The sequence below is a fragment of the Phocoena phocoena genome, chromosome 15 (assembly GCF_963924675.1).
Source record: "Phocoena phocoena chromosome 15, mPhoPho1.1, whole genome shotgun sequence".
In the NCBI taxonomy this organism is placed as follows: Eukaryota; Metazoa; Chordata; class Mammalia; order Artiodactyla; family Phocoenidae; genus Phocoena; species Phocoena phocoena.
Window position 1 is genome coordinate 27527152 of NC_089233.1, and position 18019 is coordinate 27545170.

The following is an 18019-nucleotide window of genomic DNA, read 5'->3' on the forward strand; positions in this document are numbered from 1 at the left end:
TATACAATTATTCCCAAATTAAAATTTTATTTCAAAAAAAAAGTGTGCTTTTAACACAAACAAGTTGAGAAACAGTGATCCAGGTGATATGGTGTCCCCACAGCCCCTCATTCACGTCTCCCATTCTTAACACTAGGGACTTCCCTGGCGGTCCAGCGGTTAGGACTCTGCACTTCCACTGTGGGGGGCGTAGGTTCGATCCCTGGTCAGGGAACTAAGATCCTACAAGCCGCCGGCGCAGCCAAAAATGAAAAGAAAAGAAGAAAAAAAAAGGTTCATCCCGTTCTTAACACCAAAGGGAGCCTACATTTACCCTGGACTCTCAAAAGGGGTGGGAGGTGTCATTGGCAGGCAGGGAGGCTGGGGTCGGGGAGACAGCACATTCACAGCACTTGAGAACAAAATGTGCCTTCAAAAGCAAACTGTAATTACACAGAAGCCTAGGAGCCTTTGCAGAAAACCACTATCTCATCTGAATCTACATCCTGTTAATCAAAGAGGTCCAAGACCTTTTGATTATCAGACTAAATATTTTTAGGCAGTATCACTGAATGCCTGGAAAGACCCTTCAGCATCTGCTGAAGAAAAATCCATCTTCAAATAAAAAAGCCAAGTCCTGCATATCACCGGAAAAATCAGCTTCACAAAACTGATAAAGGTTGGCAAAAAATTTCCCCATATGGAAGCCCTCTGCCCCCTATTTGCCTTCACCCTAGTCCTTCTCCACTCCCCTCCTTCCAAATATCCAGATTTCCAGACTGACTGTTGATTCTCTTAGCATTTTAACAAAGCATAAGGGAACGATCATAAAGTGATCTAGCTTTAGTATCAAGAGGAGGAGAGATAAATATATGGAGATGATTATTCTCTTAAAGCAATGTCAAGTGAGTAATTGAACAGAGATGAAAATAACATTTAAGTTGGGCCTATCGAATTTCCAGTCAAATCTGGCAACTTGAATGTTTAGTGAAGAACACCCTAAAAATGGCACGATGTGTCCCTTCTTTTTGTATCACAAGTAGATGCATCTTTCATTCCGTTTTTTGTAATGGTAAATCTTTGTAGCTCCCACAATGTCCAGAAAAGGGTTTTATATTCAATAGGTGCAGGCTAATTCTGGTACCAAGATCTGGTCCTACTTTCTGGTTATTAGACAGAATTCCTTCTCTCCTAGTTCTCTACTGGTCAGAGTGGGCTCTGGTGACAGTTTGGCTTCTTGAACATTTAATAACTGATAAATATCAGTTATCTAGTCCTATCTTCTCAATGAACTTCCCAAATCATTCTTTGTTCTGAACATGCAAATTTTTCCCACATGTCTACAATATATAAAGAGCTCCTGTAAGTCAACAAAAGACAAACATGTAATTACAAGGAAACACAATCACTACCAACTACTGAATTAACTTGTTATATCAATTAAACTTATTAATGTAAATCTGTGGAAAGGCTATATGCTTCCTATTTTCAGATAGTCCCAAAAACACTTGGAAATAAGGATTGAACCAACCTAGCAAAATTATATGAAATTAATATTTGTGGTAATTCTTATGAGAATGCAGTGTTTGTGACATAACACCTGGAATTCTCCCCTGTAGTTTGCCAGGAATGCTCTGGTGTAATTCTACCCAGTAAAATATTACAAGACACATTTTTTTTCTTAGTATAAAAAGACCATTGATTACTGAAACACAAATATAGACTAAAAGCAAGAATCATAAATAAACCAAGTTAGCCTGTCACAGGAGACTATTGAATTGCTCAGTACCTAGACACCCATCTCTGAACAGTAATTTATTCTCAGTACAACTTTAAACAAAAATCCCTCACTAAAGGGACTTCCCTGGTGGCACAGTGGTTAAGACTACACGCTCCCAATGCAGGTGGCCTGGGTTTGATCCCTGGTTGGGGAACTAGATCCCACATGCATGCCCCAACTAAGAGTTCGCATGCCACAACTAAGGAGACCACCTGCTGCAGCTAAGACCCAACACAACCAAAAAGATAAATATATATTTTTTTAATTCCTTACTAAAGCAAGATTCATTAATGTCGCCTGCCCTTTTTGCCTGATGGAATGGTGAAATTTGAGTGCCTTCAATGATTTTGTTATTCCACTCAAGTGCTGATTCAAAATCATCCTAAAAATTGAAACTTCAAATGAGAAACTTTCAACGGCTGCCTTTTATAGCCAGGGACTCAACACTATTTCCGCTTTCTCTACTTCATGGTCACAATCACTCACTTATGATGTTTGGGACTCACATACACCTAGGTTCAACTTATTTCCCAGTGCATTCCGAAGGAGAATGTGCTCATTTCCATCAAAACCAGAATTGGATATGACTGCCATATCAGAGTTGGCGCAATTTACCATATCTTTCAGGGCTGCGCGATTTGGTCATAAAACTTCCAATGGCTGGTGTATTTTGCTCTAAAATGTGGCTATTTCTCATATCATTTTATGGTCCAGTTCACAAATAAATAATGTCAGATTATTTAATATAATGAAACCTAAGACCTACTTAGTAACCCATTTTCAAACCATGTACAGATTGACTTTGCCAACACACAGAGACATTTCCAAGGCCATGAACAACTGTCACCATGCAGAATCAGAGAATTTTCATCACCTATGTCAAATTCCACAGGCTTATTCCTCTACCCGTTGAGCATGAAAATTTGCAACCAGTCCAAAAGTATGATTCAGCAAATAAAACACCAATGCCGCTCCTCGTGCAGCTTTAGCAAAGGCGACCCAGACTAGAAAAATGTGCACTGCCAGAAATGTTTCTGTTTTTAAGAACCTCCAGCCACAACTGAATGCATCCTTTAAATTGTCTGGCTTTTGTTATTGTAAACCAACCCCTCCACATTACTTTAATGTGGTGGTTACTTGAAACATAATTGCTAGGAGTAACCACGGTAGTACACTACCGTCAAAAACAAAACCATTTTGTTTTCCCCACTCCCTGTTCTCAGTGCACCAGCTCCATAATGTATGTTGTATATACAGATCTTTGAAAGGAAAGAAAATCTTTGGGACCATACTAAGATCCCCAACTATGCTCCATCAGCTAAAGAATACCTATTGAAACACAATAGCAAATGCAGCTTTTTTTTTCCTGGAAGAACAATGGAACAATTTGCTACTCTTGAATCACACATACACACCCACCCCAAACCAACATAACCACAACTCAAAACTCCATACACATGCACACACGCACACACATACACACACAAAGAGTTTGTGGATTATATTTACGAAACTCTAGTTTTATGAAAAATAAATCTAGTTCTTCTGAACCAGTATCTGTTAACTGAAAGCAGCATGAAACCTAAAAGACACAACTGGTCTACCTCAGGAGGGTGACAGATAAGCAAATGAACCATTGGTTAACAGATTACCCAATCAAGATGAACCAACAAAATGGGTTATTGGCTAACAGATTTACTATCTAAGATGAACCAACCAAGTAATTCATTGGTTAACTAGGTACCCAACCATGATGAACCCACCAAGAGGGCCATTAGTTAACAGATCAACCAAGATGAACCACCCAAGTGGTTCTGCTAATAGAAGAACCAAACATGAGAAATTCACCAAGTGGGCCACTCTTTAACAGAGAAACAAACCAAGTGAAATCTGAGGATGCCAAACACAGTTTGATCCAGAAGAGATAAAATAAAACTTCTTATTCAACAAATAGAAGCTCTTCATGGACCCAAACATACACCATGAAATCTGGGGTGGTGTGACCACCACTTGGGTCACCACACAGGACTGGAATGGATCGCACAGCTGTACTTACGAAGATTATTTATGGGGGTTCTGGTATCCATGTTCTCATAATGCTGGACATGGACCACGATGTTGAGATCTCTCTCCATGTGGTCAGTGTTGCAGTGGCCCTGTGGCCTCATGACATCTGCAAGGGCCCTGAAAGAAGAGAAAATTTAAATCTGTTCATTCAAAACAATGATTGGCACATACTTGGGCCTATGAACAAAAGAAAAGACCCCTTCCTCCATGGAGCTGCCATTCTACTGAGGGGCAGAGGGGAAAAAAAGACATTAGTAAGATCACTGCAATTAGAGATTACATAAGGACCTCACGCAGAACGGTTCACATGCCTCTCACAATAGTGATGTAATAGCAGTGTTACCTACTTTATAGAGGTGTTGAGAGGATTAAATGATGAATATATGTAATATGTCTGCACCCCACAAGTTTAGTTCCCCTTTATGACTAACCCTAGATACCAACACTTCACGTACAGCAATGGCCCACTATTCCTAACAATAAGTAACATTTACTGAGTACTTACCGTAAGCCAGGCACTATACTAGTCACGTTACATACTTTAATTCAACTAAGCAGCATGTAAACATCTTATGAGGATTATTACTCTATGTTTGCAGATGAGTAAACAAAGACTCAGAGAGGTGAATTGATTCCATTTACATGAAATGTTCAGAATAGGCAAATCCAGAGACAAAGCAGATTAGTGGTTGCCAGGGGCTGGGGGTGTGGGAGGGGAAATAGGAAGTGACTGCTAATGAGTGAAGGGTTTTTTTTTAGGATGATGAAAATGTTCTAGAATTAGACAGTGGTGTTGGTTGCTCAACTTTCTGAATATACTAAAAAACACTGAATTGTACACTTTTTAATATTTTTTAATATTTATTTATTTGGCTGCGCCAGGTTTTAGTGGCGGCACGAGGGATCTTCATTGCGGCATGCGGGATCTAGTTCCCTGACTAGGTATCAAACCCAGGCCCTCTACATTGGGAGAGTGAAGTCTTAACCACTGGACAACCAGGGAAGTCCCTGTACACTTTTTTTTTTAATCCTAAATATACTGAGATGGAGTGGTCTGGAAAAGCCTTTCTGAGGAGGTGATATTTGGGTACAGCCCTGAGCAGTAGAAGGAGTTGGTCACATAAAGATGATGAAAGAACATTCTGGGCAGAGGGGCAGCAAGTGCAAAGGTCCTGAGGCAGGAAAGAGTTCAGGTATCTGAGGGACAAGCAAGAAGGCCAATAAAGCTGGATTATGGCAAACAAGGGGGGATAATGTTACAAGGTGTGGATTATCCATTCTCCAAAACAAAAAAATGCCCAAGTTAACTCAGCTAATCAGTGGAGGGACTAAGATACAAATCTGAGTGTCTTTGAAATCAGAGTCCAGGCTCCTTCCTACTCTGTGCAGTAAGCAAGGCCTGAAACTCAAAGGGGCTGCAGGGAAGGAATGTTTGAAACGTAGAATAGATGCCTCCCAAACCTAATTTGCCTTTTTTCACTTTTAAACAGGCTCTTTATATGAACTTCAGGGGATCTCTGAACTCCTCTGGAATTGAATGGAAATTTTATTTGTGCGTTTTTCTTGAAGAAGAAGCCATAGATCTCAACAGATTCTCTAAGGAGTCTCTCCAAAATTCCAGAATATTCAGACTTTCAAGAGGACAGCAAAGTAAATATTCAGGATGTCTATCCATGAACTCGGTCAGCACTGCCATCGGCAGATTCCCTGGGCTTCTTCTGAGTGCCAAAATTCATGAAATTCACCTAAAAGCCAAGCCATACTTTTTCCAAGGCAGCCCTTCCCAGAGCATGCAGTGAAGACAGGGATTCTTAGAGCCTGCACATCCTGGACAAGGAGTCTTCAAGATGTGGTCCACTCACTCAGGGACTGCCTAAAATAATTTAGCATGGGGGAAGGAAACATGAGAACTTCTGTGTATGGTCTTTAGTCACTAAGAATAAGAAATAAATTTAGTATGTGAATTGATGCCGGAGCCCTCATTTGGAATATCCATGTCAGATGGTGAGAATCTGGAGTCTTGGACCAAGGAGGGTGGCTAGCAGTGGCACCATCATTAGGCTGCATCACCTGTATTGCAGTTATGTGCACCCCTAAAGCGGATGTGCAGGCAAAGTATCTAGTTTTACTAGGCTAACCATCACTACGTGGACATGGGGCTTAAAAATGTCCCCCATAACAAAACCACAGCTTGGAGATAATACTGATGACACAAGCACAGGAAAAGGACAGATTGGACTCTCCCCTCCTCTTCAACAGCTTCTCACAAGGTTAAAACAATGATGGCCTATTCAGATCAAAATGAAGTCAGCCAAAAATAATCAAAGCTCTCAGGAAAACTATTCAAACTATGGATTTATTTATGAATGATGAGCTTCATCCTCAACACACATTAGGCTTTGAGAGATGAGCTAATGATTGCACGAAGTCAGCACCATTGGCAACAAATTGTAAATATTTATTTCACCTTCAGCTCACTTTAATATTTCTGTTCTTATGTATGCTTTATAGTGTATCTAAACAACAAGGCCCTATTGTATAGCACAGGGAACTATATTCAATATCCTGTGATAAGCCATAATGGAAAAGAATATGAAAAAGTATATATATATAAAACTGAATCACTTTGCTGTACAGCAGAAATTAACACATTGTAAATCAACTATCCTTCAATAAAGCTTTAAAAAATAATAAATGCTACAGTGTACATAATAATTTTTGTTGCTATGTGCACATATTGGGGTGTATGCTAAAAAAAATGTTACAATTAGGGATGTGTTTTAAAAAATTAGTGAATTAGTGGAAAGAACCAACTATGTACTACAAGCCAAACAAATGCCCAAGGAATTGGTATTTATGTGTGGCACATACTTCGGGTGCTTCTCAAACTCGAACGTGCATTCAGATTACCTTCGCGGTCTTGTTAAGATGCAGATTCTGATTCAAGGTGTCTGAGGCAGGGCCTGAGATTCTGCTCAAGCTCCCAGGTGATGGAGATGCTGCTGGTCCACAGGCCACAATCTGAATAGCAAGATCCTAAAGGTAATGTCATGGTAAATTTTATGTGTCAACTTGGCTGAAGAGAACAAAGATTTTGTCAAACATTATTCTGGATGCATCTGAGAGGGTGTTTTTGGATGAGATTAACATTTAGATTGATAGACTGAGGAAAGCAGATTGCCCTCCATGGGGTGGGCCTCATCTGATCAGTTGAAGGCTGGAATAGAACAAAAGGCTGACCCTCCCCCAAGTAAGAGAGAATTTCCCTGCCTGATGGCCTTCAAACTGGGACATCAGCTCTTCATGTTTCTACGGTGACCTACAGGCTTTCAGACTCAAACTGGGACCTTGACTCTGCAGATTTTGGACCTCCCAGCTTCAATTAACATGTGTGGCAATTCTGCATAAAGCTCTTCATAGATAGATAGATGACACATAGATAGATAGATGCTAGATAAATAGATAGATCTCCTAGAGGTTCTGTTTCTCTGGAGTACCCTAACTAACACAGGCACCTTATTGAAGAAACTACACTTTTCCTTGATATCCCTTAACCCAGCTCCAAATTGTTATGTTAAAACATTGCCGTTTTTGAGGTTGAAGATGATGGAATATTGGCAATTTCATAAGGTTCAACTTAGTATCACTTCACTTGTATATTTATTTGTACATTACCTGTCTCCTGCCATTTGACCATGAGCTCTGTGCCTGCACTCTGCTGCATTCTCAGAGCTCTCTGCACAGGGCTGGGTATACCATAGGTACTCAATAAAAACCTATTGAATGAATATATCAATGAGCAAATGAATGACTGAATGAGGAGATACCTTATGTCATATAAACCAGGATGTCAGGAATCAGAACTCCTATGTGCCAGGTACCGTACTAGGACGCAGGTGACAGATGGGGAAGAGACTGTTAGCATCCCTGCACTCCTTAATGTGAAAGATAACAGAAGGAGACAGATAATAAACTAGTAAACTAGTACATTATTAAGTTCATTTTAGACTGTAATGTGAAATGAAGCAAATAACATTGAGTGATGGGTTGGAGGGGGCGAGGAAGGGGGCGTTAGTAAGTAAGCCTGTGGGGTCAGGGACAGCATCTCAGACAGGTGACATTGAGCTGAGACTTGAATGCAGAGGAGGGGCCAGCCAGAGAATTTGAGGCAAAACAACACAACTCCAAAGCAGCAATGAGCGTGGCATAGCTGAGGAACAAAAAGAAAAGGCTGCATCCCTTTTCTTTCCAATTACAGAGAGCAAATAAAAGACCCCAGCATTACCGAACAGAGCTCAGAGTTCCAGCATCTTCCTTCATAGCCTCCAGGGGTTCCAAGGTCTAAACTATGTCCTGACTTTTAAACACTTGAATGGGATTCCTGAGAATTTCCTCTTTTACCAGAAGCATCATTTATTTTTCAAGGATCTAAGGGCAATGGGCACTAGGTACCTTTCTGGAGTAGTGGTTATACAGGTGTAGACATTTGTCCAAGCTCATCAAACTGTACAGATAATGTGTGTGCATTTTATTGTGTAAATTAGACCCCAATAAAGTGGATTTTTTTAACATCTTTATTGGAGTATAACTGCTTTGCAATGTTGTTAAAGTTGATTTTTCAAATGTAAGGACTCAGTACCCAAAGAGAAGCAAACATATTCTGCAAAGAAAAATAATTTAGACTTTTCCATGGCCAACAGTATATGCATTCATGGGCTTCTCCAGCCTGAGGAGCTGGTGGAAGCCACAAGATAACCATAAATGTGTAAGAAAAAGGGGAGGTGGAAGGGAAGCTGGAATAAGAGAGAAAAGGCAAGGGAAGAAGGGACATATATCACTTGATGCCATTTCTTTGCAAGAGACTCCAACACTTGCGAAGCATGTTTGAAAAACACACAGGACATTGTGCTACATAATTTGCCACTTGGATTTCAGATTCTGTTTGAAGGTGGACAAAATAATGACATGTGTTCCCTACTGGCTTCGAGTGTAGAGAGCTTCCTGCCCCAAGGTCATTTCTTACCGATGCCTTTGCCAAGGGGCTGGCCCTGCCAGGGGCAGATGCAGAAAACATGCCTAGTCTTGATCTGACAGTGGCTCCGTGAACTGGCCCTGATGTGTGCACTGTTATTTGCAGGGCATCGAGCACCTCTCTGTGATCTGCAAAGACTGAAGTCCTGCATCTCAGTGATCCAAGGCAGTACAGCCTAGTAGTCAAGGATCCGTGCTACAGCCTCAGACTGTCTGGGCCTGAAGTCCAACTCCTCCACTCACTAGGGGCTTGTGTATCCTCTTGGAAAGCAATCTGTGCCTCTGTGAAAGGCAGACTGTCATAAGTCAGACCTCCTTGTGGTGGGACATGAAATTAAATGAGAATTTACACACAAGCTTATGGCAAAATAGTAAAACCAGCAAGTGTTCTTCAATATCACCCAGGCCAACTCTTTGCAATGCATCTAATGTTGTCATACATGGATCGTCTCTCCTATTGTGAACCTGCCACTCCTTCTGCTAAAATTAAATGCAAGCCCAGAGAGGTTATAAGACTTGGCCAATGTCACACAGCTAAACAGTCATAGCAGAGCAAGGGCTAGACACAGAGTTCCAGACTACAACTTCACCCACTTCGGTAGATAAGGGTTAGAAAATTCCAGTAATAAGGATGATGATAAAGGGTAATAGTCACTGAGCAGTGACCATATGGCAGGTCCTGCTCTAAGAGCTTTCTAAGCCCAGTCTCAGTGAATCCTCACACAAGCCTATGCTATAGGGACCCTCATCATCCCATTTTGTAGGCAAGAACCTGGGAATCAGAGAAGTGATGTAAATTTCCCAGAGTCACACAGCTATTAAGTGGCTGAGCTGGGACTGAATCTGGAGCCATCTGACTTGAGCCCATTTCTGTTAAGATCAGCCTGATGACCTCTCTGGGGACTGCAGGTAACATAACTGAGTGAATGGGGCTGGGGGGGGGTTGGGGGGGGCGGTGGCTGGAGATTAAACCTAAGAGGGTCCTAAAGGGAACAGTTGCTGTTTGAATATGCAGGTCCAATATTACCAGACCTATCGATTTCTCAAGAGAAATCAGAAATCTGGATTTCTGTGTGAAATCTCTCAGTTTTTAAATGTTGGCAATTGGTTCTAAGCTGGTTTTAAAACACCATACTTAATAGAGACTAAAGAGATTTCACAGCCAAAGGCAGTGAGCTTCGACTGGATCCTGGTTTGAGAAACCAAGCTCTAAAAGACATTTCTGGTACATGACTGGGAAAACAGTAATACAGTTGGCTATTTGATGATGTTACAGAATTTTTGTTCTTTTTCTTGGGTGTGATACTGGAATTGTGTTATGTGGGAGAATGTCCTTGTTCTTAGGAGATCCACACTGAAGTATTCAAAGATGAAGCGTCATGTATGCAACTCATTTTCAACTGCTTCAGCCAAAAAACAAAGGAAAAAAAGAGAGGAAGGGAGGGAAGGAGAAAAGAAGGAAAAAAGGAAGGGAGGAAAGAAGGAAGAGAGAGATAGCAAACAGGACAAAATACTCATAATTGTTCAATCTAAATTGGTAGCTCTTAACTGGGAGTGATTTTGCCCCTGGATGACTTTTGGCAACACCTGAGGATGTTTTTAATTGTCCCGAATGAAGCGTGGGGTGGGTGCTACCTGCACCTAGTGGGTAGAGTCCAGGGCTGCTGCAATGCTCAGGACAGCGCCCATAGCAAAGAATTATCCAGCTCCGAATGTCAACAGTGTCAAGGGGAAGAAACCCTGCTCTAGATGAAAGATATACTGGACTTTGTGTTTATTCTTTTTGCAAGTTTTTTGTATGTTTAAAATGTTTCACAATAACAAATTGAGGAAAACTTAAAAATAAGAATACATAAATAGAAATACCTTGCAGGCCAAACAAAACAGGTCTGCATGGTTTGGTACCCATAGCTGGCCACCATTTGCAGTCACTTCTTCCAATAAATTGTGCTTGAATGTGGCAGCTGTTACAGCTGCTGAATGAGCATCTGTACAGTTCTCCCAACATCACAAGCAAGGTCCATGCACGCTCCTGGAACTGCTGCCTTTCCCCTTTTTCAGTCCTAATCAGCCCAAAGGGAAGCATGGGATGTGCCCAGGACTCTGAGCCTAGAAACTGACCTCCTCAAACACAAGCACACTGGTCATCAATACCAGTCAGGGTGTGACGTGGGAGCAGCACGTGCTGTTAAGTCTTTGAGGAGAAGATACTTTCGGATGAGGTAAGAACATCCCAGTGACCTAGCAGCTGCAGACAAAGTAAATGAAGAGGCTGCAGACAGCAGGTTAATTTCACCTAGAAGCCACCGTATAGTCTCTCTGATGCCGAGCGTGGTGTGCTGGCCCCACCCAAGCATCCCATGGCCCCGTGCAGGCAAAAGTGGATGAGGCCACTGCCATGGCTGGGACTTGAAATGATCAACAGAGCAGGATGCGTTTGGTGAGAACTTGGGGCGGCCCCCAGCACCACAGAAATACACATAAAGGCTACACACACGGGGAAAACCAGCAATAGAATGTAAATAAGTAAGAGTCACACTGGATGAATTCATCCATCCTCAATCCTGTAAAATATTCCCGAATCAAGACCAGTGTTTCTCCAAGTGTGGACCACTTTACGTGAGCCATTCAGGGAGGTGGTGAAATGCAGATTTCCGAGGCCCAGATGGATGGATTTAGTATCTCTCTGGATCGAACTCAAGACTGTGCATTTTAGGAAGCTCCCCAAATTCTGACGCTCACTCAAACTGAAAACATCTGCCCCAGACACAGCTGAAACCAGGGGACTAGGGATCGCACAACTTTCTGTGTGACCTTGAGCAATCCACCAACCTCAGCTATGATTTGCTCCTATGTAAGTGGGAATTAAATTAGCACCTGTCTCATCGCTGTGCAAACTAAACGAGAGAATGTTTACACACACACACACACCCCTAGTATAGCGCCTGGCACCCAGAACTGTGCTCAGCAAATGTTACTTCCTTTTCCTGGACAGTGATTGGCTGAACACTGTAAAGCCTGGAGAGATATACAGAAGTATGGATGCTCAGGCCCCACCCTAGAGGTTCTGATTTGAACCATCTAGGGTGGGGCTCCCAGCAAGAGGACTCTTTTAAAAGCACTCCAGGTGACCCTAAACATCAGCTGAGGTTGAAAACTATACTTTAGGAGTTGCAAGTAAAAATCAACCATCCTTTCTCTTCAGGAGTACATACTTTCACTCCATTCTGGAATTCCCAAAATGTATGCAAGGAGAGCCTGTGTTGAGGCTCTGCTACCCCAGGACTGGGTACGCCTAGATTTCACCTCCAAGCAGACCTCTTCCGATACCTGCAGAGGGATGTGGCTGCAGCCTGCTGGGCTGAAGTAAACAGAGCTGCAAGGGGGCAGGACCAGGAAGTTGAGTCCCTGCTGGCCTGAAGCTAGCATCTTTCTCCCACAGATGCCCAAAGGTTAGCTCCCCTCTCCACCTTCTCACCTCCCTCTTCATGCCTCTCCACCCCCATCCCAACCAAACAAGGAGGAGGGCTCCTGTAAGAGCTGGTTTGCAAGGCAAAGGCTCCAAGGAGATTTCAGCAGAGGAATTAAGCCGAAATCTGCAAGGCAGCCTACCTATATCCCTGGGTGAATCTCCCTACCAAGGCAACAGTCGCTGCCGCAGCCCTGCTTCCGTGTCTCACTCTCACCTTAATACAGACCCTTGGCGAGGACAGTGGGGGAAGTGAAACCACCCGGCCCATGCGGTTGGCGATCGGGCACCTTGGGGTTACGGGGAGGTGGGCGAGGCCTGCTCTTGACTCTTTTTAGTAGGTCAGGCTTTCTTGAATGCCCTGGGAGCTTACTTCTGTGCCTCCGGACCTCAACATCCATCCACACCTCCCTACTGACCCAAACCAAGAAGAACTTCCTCACCTCTTCCCCCAAATTCTTCCCATCTGGAAAAAAAAAAAAAATCGGATAATCTGAGTATAAGTAGAAAATAATTACTAGTGAGGTGGTGATGTTCCTTCGCCTATTTTTGGTGGGTCTCTTTGTTGAGATTTTTTTAGGCGGGCGCACTGGCACCCGGAGGTGTGGGGTGTGTATGTGTGTGTTGGGTGGGGCGTGGGGGGAACACAAGGCGACTCTGTTGCCCATATTCGGAAAAAGAATAAACCTGGAGCCCCAGTCATCCAGCTGTTCGCAGGCCACCCGGCGCTCTTCAACCCCGCCCGCCCGGACCTCACACCAACCCCAGGCCTCACCCCGGCCGGGGGCTGCGTCCTCGCGTCTGCGTGTTCCGCCTCAAAGTTACTAGGTTGTGCGAATCGATTTAGATACTTAAAAAAAAAAAAAAAGCAAAAGGCAAATAGCTCCATTAATCCCAAATGCCTTCTCCCATCTGCTGAGACCTGCTCGTGCTGGGACTTGCATAATGAACAAGGCAAAAGGGGAAGTTGACCAATCAGAGTATCTGTGGGGTGAAGGCGCGCGGGGAGAAGGCTCCGGTCTTTGGAGGCCACGCCAGCCTGGGCAAGGGGGGGGAGCGCGCAGATGAGGTCGCTGCCCCAGGCAGGGAGAGGTGGCGACTGGAGAGGGGGACGAGGGGGTTAAGGGGAGGGGTGGCGAGGTCCCAATTCCAGGGACCTGGCAGCTCGGAGAAAGCGAGGCGGCCGCTCCAAGCACAGCTTTTGTTCTCGCCCTCCCCGCACTCTCCACCTCCCTCGCCACATTTTCGCGAGTCGTACGAGTTGCAGGCGGCACACACTCCTTGCCTCCCTCCCTCCCTCCCGCACACACGCGCGCGCGCGAGCTCACACACGCCCCCCTTCCCTTTCGGGCTCGCTGGCCCCTGTTTACCTAGAGGCTAGTATCTGGAATCCGAAGGCTGGACCCCCTCCCCAAAGCCCAAGACTTCGGAGCCACGGGTTCCCAGGGACTGTGTGTCTCAAGCCCGCTGCAAGCCTCGGCGGGAGGGGGCGGCAAGAGGGCGGGGGAGGAGAAGACACCCCCTAACCCCCACACACGCTCATGTCCGCACCTGTGCTGAGCGCAGCGTCCCCTCTCTGCGCTCTCAGCCCAAGTTGGCTGCCCGGGTGACATACCCCCGCGGAGAAGCGAGGGTCGGGGGGAGCGCCATTGCCTCCAGGAAGGTAGAGAGGAGAGAGTAGGGAGAGCCCGGAGGCGGGGGGGGGGGGGGAGGCAGCCCACCTGGACATGTGCTCCCTTTGGGGCCGGTGCGCTTTCTCCAGCCCCAGCTTGGTGAAGATGCCCACGAGCACCATGACGGCCACCACCCCGCAGATGATGTAAACGATCAGGTTGGTCTTGTCCTTGGTGGGGTCGTGCAGGGGGTCGTCCTTGCGCGCTGGGGGCTTGCCGGTGTTGAGCCAGAGTGGAGTGTCGTAGTTGGTGCAGGTGCTCTGGTTCAGTCGCCGCTTCTTAAACGTGCAGCAGAACCGGAAGCCACAAGTCCCGCAGCAGAAGATGAAGTCGCCCGAGCTGCAGTTGAACGGCGGGTCCCACTGGCCCATGACATCGAAGTAGCCCCGGCAGAAGTCCGGCGTGGGCGCCCGTGTCGGGGGTGCGTCCGAGACCCCCACGCCCTCACCGACCTCTCCGGAGGCGGCCCCCGAGCGGTTGCCCCCCGCCAGCACCACCACGCCGCCCAGCTGCGCCAGCTGCCCGTGCCCCGCTCGCTCCTGCGCCCGGCACACGCGGGCGCACAGCTCGGTGAGGAAGCAGCCGAGAAGCAGCCGGAGGACGCGGCGCATCGTGTTTCCCAGCCCGGGCTCGGCCGCTCGGCCGCCGCTGGAGCCGCTGCAGCCGCCTCTCGAGGCGCGGCCGAAGCTGCCGAGGCTGCTGCCGGGGGCTGCGAGCCGCCGCGGGCCGCACATGCAGGGAGCGGCGCGGGGCGCTCGGTGGTCGGCGGCCACTGCGCTCGGCTCAGCCCGCGTTCGCCTCCAGCGCGCAGCGCGCCGAGGGGCCGGTCGGGGAGGAGCGCGCCGGCCGGGCGGGGGGAGGAGGAGCGGGGGCAAGCACGGGGTGCAGGTCCGGATGGCCACAGGGGGAGGCGGGGGCCGGAGAGCAAGGGCGAGTCGGTCTGTCCGCGCCTCCCCTCGGCCGGCGGCTCTGGACTCGCCGCCCCGCGCCCGCTCGCAGGATCCCTCTCACCTCTCCAGCTGGCCAAGTGCGCCGGAGAGAGCTAAGCAACACTTGTGGAATGAAGGGAGGGCAGGAGGGAAGGGGGAGGGGGAGGAAGGCGGGCAGAGGAGGCGCGGGGGGGGCGAGGGGGCGGGAGCGAGCTGGAGAGGGGCGGGGGCGCGGGAGAGGTGACTCGGGCTGGCGGGCGCCAATTGGGGGGCGTGCAGAGCTGAGCCTGGCTGGCGGGTGGAGAGGAGCGAGCTCCGGCAGCCGCAGAGGCTGAAGCACAGCTCGGATTTCCCGGCAGGTGGAAACGGCTGCGGGACCTCCCGCGCCCTCTCTGGAGGGGAGCCGCGGCTCAGACCTGTTCCGGGCGCAGAGGCGGCTCCGCCCGGGGCTTTTTCCCGGGAGCGTGCGCAGCAGCTGCGGCTGGAGTCGGCCCACCAGGGAAGGGGTGACTCGAAGGGTTGAGGGACAGACCAGGTAGCTTCCACTCCAAGACAGACTGGGGCGCAGTCTGATCAGGATCACCCCTCCCAGGTGGCGCGGGGCCGCCCTGCCCTTTCCCCGACTGTGCCCTCCAGCCAGAGGCGCCACCCTTTTGGCTCAACTCCCGGGGCCCAGGCGAGGACCAAGGTTGAGCTGGGAAGGCCGATGGCAAGCGCCTGGGCCCGGGGTAAGCACCCCCGGGAGAGGGGCTCGGGATGAACTAAAGTCAAAGAAACGCAGGGGTAAGGTGAGGAAGCGGCCAAGGCCGACGCAATGGCCTGTCCCAGAACGTCTTTCCCTGGGACTCTCCCAGGCCCCAAGACCTGCCACTCTGTCCCTCTTCGCTGTAGCCGCCTTCCCTGCGCTCCACAGGAGGGCACACCGCGGCGCCGCCTCTGCGCGCCCAGATCTGGTGCAGCGCAAGGCCTTGGCGCCCGGCCTCAGCTGCCCTCCGGTACCTGGAGCCCGCGCGCATCGGTCTCCTGGAACCGGCTGGTCCCTGTCCCCACCGACCCTCCACCTCCCTTGATATCCTCACCGGGAGCTGCCGAGCCGGGCCTTGCTTCCTCGGCTTTCAGTCTCCCGTCGCCAGTCAGTGTTTCCAAACCTGCCCTCTCTCAAATCAGCCGATTCCAGCCATCCGTCGGCCCTCTCCCATTTCTCCCACTTCTTCCTCTCCTCGGCTTGAATTTGACTCCAGTAGCCCCTAAAACAGGATTTGTACCAAAGCTGCTACACCAAATTTAGATCCCCACACGCCCCTGCGTTTTGTTTTTTAATTGCATTAACTAAGTATACACTTAGCAGTAGGCTAGGCGATTTGCAGGGAAATGTTTCCACCACCCTTCTCTCCATTTGGCTGCAGTCAAGGGCTTCTCAGGGCATTTTCAAAGAACCAAGAGCTTGGGCCACATATAAAATGACATACGGCAGGGGTGGGGGTGTCCCCTTAATTGAAAAAGCATGGGGTTTTATTGGGACTCCGTTGCAAGTTTTCTCAGAATGAGACGCAGTTCAGCTAATTGTGCCTTCTCTTTGAAGAAACGGTCACCTACTGTCTCCCCCAAAGACTTGCAGAAATGACCCTATTCCAACAAAAACACACCAGGGCAATACTGATAGAATGTATCCAGGGGTGTACCAGCCCTGGAAGACTCACTGAATTATGGGCTGTATTATGTACTAAAGCCATCAGCACAAGGCATGAGATTGTGTAGTCTGAACTCATCGGATTCATCATAATGGGATCCCCAAAACAGGACAGTGTGGACTGTCTGTCCACCCACACACACCAGCACTGTGTAAGTCTCTACAAACACAGGCATTGGTGTGGGAGAGCTGACCACAGCTGACGTTTATTCAATGCTTGTAACATACCCACTAAGCTTGCTTGTTCTAAAATCACCTCCTCCAGGATGCTTAAAGCGGTGCCTAGCATCTAGCAGACAGTCTGGGAATATTTGCTGAACCACTGAATGACTGACTTCATTTAACTCTACCTTTTAGGTAATCTTACCAAGCTCACACAACAGAGGGAGAGACTGAGGCCCAAAGCAATTAAACCAGGTGCCCAAGGAAGCACAGCAAGGAAGTGCTGCCGTTGGCATTTGACCCAAGAAATTTCACTCAGGAGCCTATGTTCTAACCACCGCAGGTAGCGCCTTCCTAAAATAGGCCTCCAGACTCTCCATCCACCTGACATTATGGGTTTTTTTTTTTTCTGTCTTCCCACATTGAAATGTAAAGTCCACGGCAGAAAGGGCCTTGACTCTCACAGGGTCCCCCAGCATCTAGAACAATGTGGATACAGGAAACACTTGAAAAATATGTACAGGCTGTTTTAATGAACTAAGACCTTTTATGCAAGACCCTGTCTTAAACTGAGAGAGGAAAGGAACACCTAGGGCTGAGACAGATATGCAGAGGGTTGGGATATTTCCACATACTAATTCAGAATTAGGAAGCTCTGCTCCAGCATGTTTGCAACAGTCCAGGAAGCTGAGGCTCAAATAAGGGCTTTGTCCAAGGTCATATGGCCAGCAAATGGGAAATGCACAGCTGGATGCAGAGTGCCGGGCTCCTAATCCCAGGTCTCCTGCCATCCTACCCCACTGCACCCCACGTGACTCTTCCCAGCAAGCATCACGGCTGAGAGCTGAGGGCAACGACCCACTGAGGGCTAGGTCACAGACACCTTCCCCCAAGAGTTGGGGGTTTGAAGGCCCTTCTAAATTTGATTTTTTTTAAAAAGAACAATCTTAGCGAAAAGAGACAAAATCTAGACAGAAAAGTCCATTTCAGAATCTGCCTCCAATCTCTGTAAAATATTGCCTGTCACCAGGACATTTGAGTCTGGTCCTCAGAGGAGACTGGCTCTGGCGGCTGCTCCCAGCTTTAATTAACAGAGACTGCCCCCTGTTTGTCACAGGGAGAGTGCAGGGATCTTGCTTTGGAAAGAAGCGGACCTAATCCACTCTGGCGTGGCTTATTTACCACATTCCATACCTGAAGCCCCATGAGCTTTGCCCAAACCAAATCCCCTTCCTGCTC

The 18019-nt window shown here is 47.5% G+C and overlaps 1 protein-coding gene across 1 annotated transcript in view; it reads right to left on the reverse strand.

Moving 5' to 3' along the window:
- The window catches only part of SHISA9 (shisa family member 9), a 291458-nt gene extending 276672 nt beyond the window's left edge, over positions 1-14786 (reverse strand). The window contains exons 1-2 of the mRNA XM_065893341.1: positions 14048-14786; positions 3816-3943 (exon numbers count right to left, since the gene is read on the reverse strand). Of these exons, the coding sequence (XP_065749413.1) occupies positions 3816-3943; positions 14048-14733 (814 nt within the window). The 5' untranslated portion in view covers positions 14734-14786. The remainder of the gene's footprint in view (positions 1-3815; positions 3944-14047) is intronic.
- Positions 14787-18019: the final 3233 nt, after the last annotated feature.